At 42.3% G+C, this 3,492-nt stretch overlaps 1 protein-coding gene across 1 annotated transcript; it reads right to left on the reverse strand.

Moving 5' to 3' along the window:
* Positions 1-306: 306 nt before the first annotated feature.
* On the reverse strand, positions 307-3,241 carry LOC143352280 (uncharacterized). The gene is made up of 6 exons (XM_076784608.1): positions 2,868-3,241; positions 2,627-2,771; positions 1,503-1,768; positions 1,172-1,413; positions 624-871; positions 307-556 (listed from the first exon to the last, which is right to left on the reverse strand). The coding sequence occupies exons 1-6, from the start codon at positions 3,017-3,019 to the stop codon at positions 515-517; spliced, it is 1,095 nt and encodes a 364-aa protein (XP_076640723.1). The 5' UTR covers positions 3,020-3,241; the 3' UTR covers positions 307-514.
* Positions 3,242-3,492: the final 251 nt, after the last annotated feature.

Genomic DNA, 3,492 nt, shown 5'->3' on the forward strand with positions numbered 1-3,492 from the left:
GCTGCACCACGGACACGAACGCGTTCCTCGTATTCGTCTTTGGGTCACCTTCTGCTCGTTAACTCTGCATCGATGATTTGCCGTTTTATCGAACCATAACGAATCGCGTTGTTGCACGAACGAGACGGAATCGCGTGCACTCCGAAATCATAAGATATGAAGTGTCAATTTTGATTATAAATGTATAATATGTATAATAAATGTATAAATGTATGATGTTCTTAATTGAAAGAATTTGTTAACAATTCTTGGGGAATTCCGTGCTCTAAAGCATCGATTTACGTCACATTGAAATATTTTGTGGAATCGTAGAATTTAATTTTATCTTTGAAAATCAGTGAAAGCTACTCGGAATTTTTCTGAGCTTGGAATCGTGTGTGTGTATAGATATTAATTGTAGTTTCATTTTGTTCGTGACGTGTTCAGTTATTAATATTCGAGAGCTTTGAAACAGTTCGGCAATGGTGGCTAAATTTGTCTAAATGTCTCTTCTTACATTTTCGTTTTAACGGTTTCAAGGGAATCGCAGCCGAGAATATCTTTGACCATGTGCAACCTGAAAGAATATAATCGTCACTCGATAGTACAAAATGATTTTTCATTTCTTTTTTTTATTCAATTACCTGAGGAAAGAACGGAACACGATTTTCTTGCCAAACGTTCTCTTCCGACGTCGGTATGTGATTTTGGAAATCGTCCGTTATAGGTTCGCTCCTCGGGAGCCTGCTATCTGGGAAAACAATCTCGTTGTTGTTCCTGAAGTCTTCGTTAACTGGAAATTGGACCTCGCTTCCAAAGGCTATCGGTGATTCGGCATTTATAAAGGAACCGGTTATAATTCTTCCTTCGGTGTTCATTTTCGAAGGAGCGCCTGCAATGGAGGTAAAAATTAAAACGTCTAATACAAAAATGAAATTTTTGAGATAATCACGCAACGCCGTCACCGCAAGACGTCACCGAACAGATTTGGACAAATAGGCATCGGTTACAGTGATTTCTCCATATATGTCGCTAGGGCCTGGACGATAAACGCCACGGAATTATCCCCACTACCGCTGGGTATGCCCCGAAGCTCGAGAGACAAACATTTCATTAACATAACACTGACATATATCGTGTTGACATATAACGAGTTGACATATATCGAGAATTCACAGTAATATTGACTTACGCTGCCGATCACGGAGACGATTGAATTCCCTACGTTTCCCGATGTGAATTCGGTTAAAAAGCCGGAAGAATCCTCCGTTGTAATTGTTTAAATAATAGACCAGTTGGTTGGGATCTCTCGGACACTTCGGGAAAGCTCGGAAACACGCCACAGAGTCTCCCCGGTTGCTATATCCAAGAATCATTGCCCTGCCGAAGTTCAACAAAGGGGAATGGCCCGCGACGTCGATTTTGGTCAGCCATCTGAAAACAGGAACCGGTAGAAGGATCGAACCTGCCCACCACAATTCGATCGTACGCAAATCTCGGTGCGATCGGGGTCGAGAACCTACTCCATGAAAGCGTTCTTGCCGAAGATGTCGAAGAAATTGGTGGTTTCTCTGCCTAACGACCGCCCGGGAAGTTTTCCGCTCGCCATTTCGCAGAGTATCCTGGGCACGCACTTGTAGTCGTCGTGGCTGGATATGGTGGACAGGGCGTTCAACAGATTCAGTCGAAATCCTGCCGGAAGATCGAACATTCCACCTGATATCGCCGGATAATTCGATTGGTAGTAGTTGGACGCCGTATCCGCCGGAAAGGAGGCTGTCTGAGGCGGCTGTAAATAAAAAAGTTCCTGGAAACCAGACCTGGGCAACATTTCGAGAAAAAATATTTGAAATGCTACTTTAAATGGAACGAAAAATTTCTGGAAATAAAATATTTTGATTTTCATAATCAGATACATAAAATAAAATATTGTACTGTTGTATTTCAAATATTTCCTTACAATGAAAACAAGTTGAGCAAATAGTTAATATTATAAATTATAATTTTTAACATATAAGAAACTATAACAGTCAACAAAATATCATTTGTAGCTTAAATACGAATATATTCATGTAACATGTTGATAAACCGCCGACAATGTCGTAATAACGTTAGTGGCAACAAAATATCAGAAAAGTATAAGTTACTATCAACTATTTGACAATTCAACTAGTTAACAACTCCTTAACACTAAACCTTCCAAGCATAAAACATATAAAAATCTACATAATCGACATAATATAAGAATCTACTTAAACTTTGTACGATATCGTACAAAGAAAATATGAAAATTGAAAATATTTTCAATATAACATGTGCTCAAACAAAGAAGTCAATTCAGTAATTTCCCAAGAAAACATTTTTATAATTTCAATATTTGTGAAACAGAAAATCAGTCATTTTGACCGCGGTAGGTTTAGTGTTAACAAATCCGCGGAGAAACTTTTCACCTATGCAAAAGTTACTTCGAATGACCTCAGGGATCACCTTACTCAAGCAAGCACAACCTTTTTGGAACACCCTGTACACTTTTTATCGTAAACAGCGTACGGAGAATCGTCAAGAATTTTATTTTACAAGCTACTGCTACAAATTACCTAGAAGATTTGTAGATAAACAATTCGAGATTTTCTGGTTTCCAACATACCGTGGATTGCTCCTGGTCCAGCAGACTCGCTAGAATGTCGGTGAAAGACATCTGTCTGCCCGTTGACTCGTTCCCCTGGCTCTTCCTGCCGGTCTGTCCTTCGGTTTTCCTTGCGATGAGATCGCCAGTCAACCGATCGAGACACCTAATCGCGGCGATACACCTCGACGGTAAATTATCCGGTGGTTTGTCCCGCGTTCCGCGGTAACAACGGTACGGATTTCTTTTTTGGTCTACTCACAGTATCAGATCAGGCGCGGTGTAGTTGTTTCGAGTGCCATCGAAGTCGCAGTAACGAGCGCCATCAATTTCCCGGGCGGGCCTTTGAAACCGATCCTCGGCGCGAGCGTCAAAGCGAAGGAGGAAACAAATAAGGACGAAGTGGAATATCATCGCGTGACTTCTCGGTTTCCACCGTCGAAATTGGACGTCGATCTTCTGTCGTTCCTATTCCACCCTCGTTTCTCGGTTTTACCGGGACTCCACGGTTCTCTCGAGGATCTCGCGAGGAACACGCTGTCGCCGATTTAACGTATTAATCTCAAGAGAAACCGTGCCCGTCTTTGCCCGAAGAGAAATCTGTTACACTTCCTCGTGGAGATTGTGTCGCGAAGAAATCGTTCCACGTTCCTTCGAAATATAACTTCCAGAATTTGCCGGTATTTCGAACGGTCGTGCGGTCGTTTTTCGACGGAATTTTCACGGTTTTGAAGGAGAGTCGCACGAATGACTCGCTTCGCGGATGATCGTGTCACAGTTCCACGGGCAACTGGAACTTTCTTCGGGGCCTCTCTTCGTACGCAAAGTCGGCCGAAGAGGCGTAGGCAGGCAGAAACGTCATCGCGAGCGACTCTCACTTCGCGGTC

Source organism: Halictus rubicundus, chromosome 3 (genome assembly GCF_050948215.1).
Source record: "Halictus rubicundus isolate RS-2024b chromosome 3, iyHalRubi1_principal, whole genome shotgun sequence".
In the NCBI taxonomy this organism is placed as follows: domain Eukaryota; kingdom Metazoa; phylum Arthropoda; class Insecta; order Hymenoptera; family Halictidae; genus Halictus; species Halictus rubicundus.

Excerpts from the sequence above, each read along its gene's own strand:
- LOC143352280 (XM_076784608.1), bottom strand. The coding sequence starts at position 3,019 with ATGATATTCCACTTCGTCCTTATTTGTTTCCTCCTTCGCTTTGACGCT. Across the intron at positions 1,769-2,626 it reads TGGACCAGGAGCAATCCACG|CCGCCTCAGACAGCCTCCTT; the intron begins GTATGTTGGAAA and ends TTTTATTTACAG. Across the intron at positions 557-623 it reads GTGTTCCGTTCTTTCCTCAG|GTTGCACATGGTCAAAGATA; the intron begins GTAATTGAATAA and ends ATATTCTTTCAG.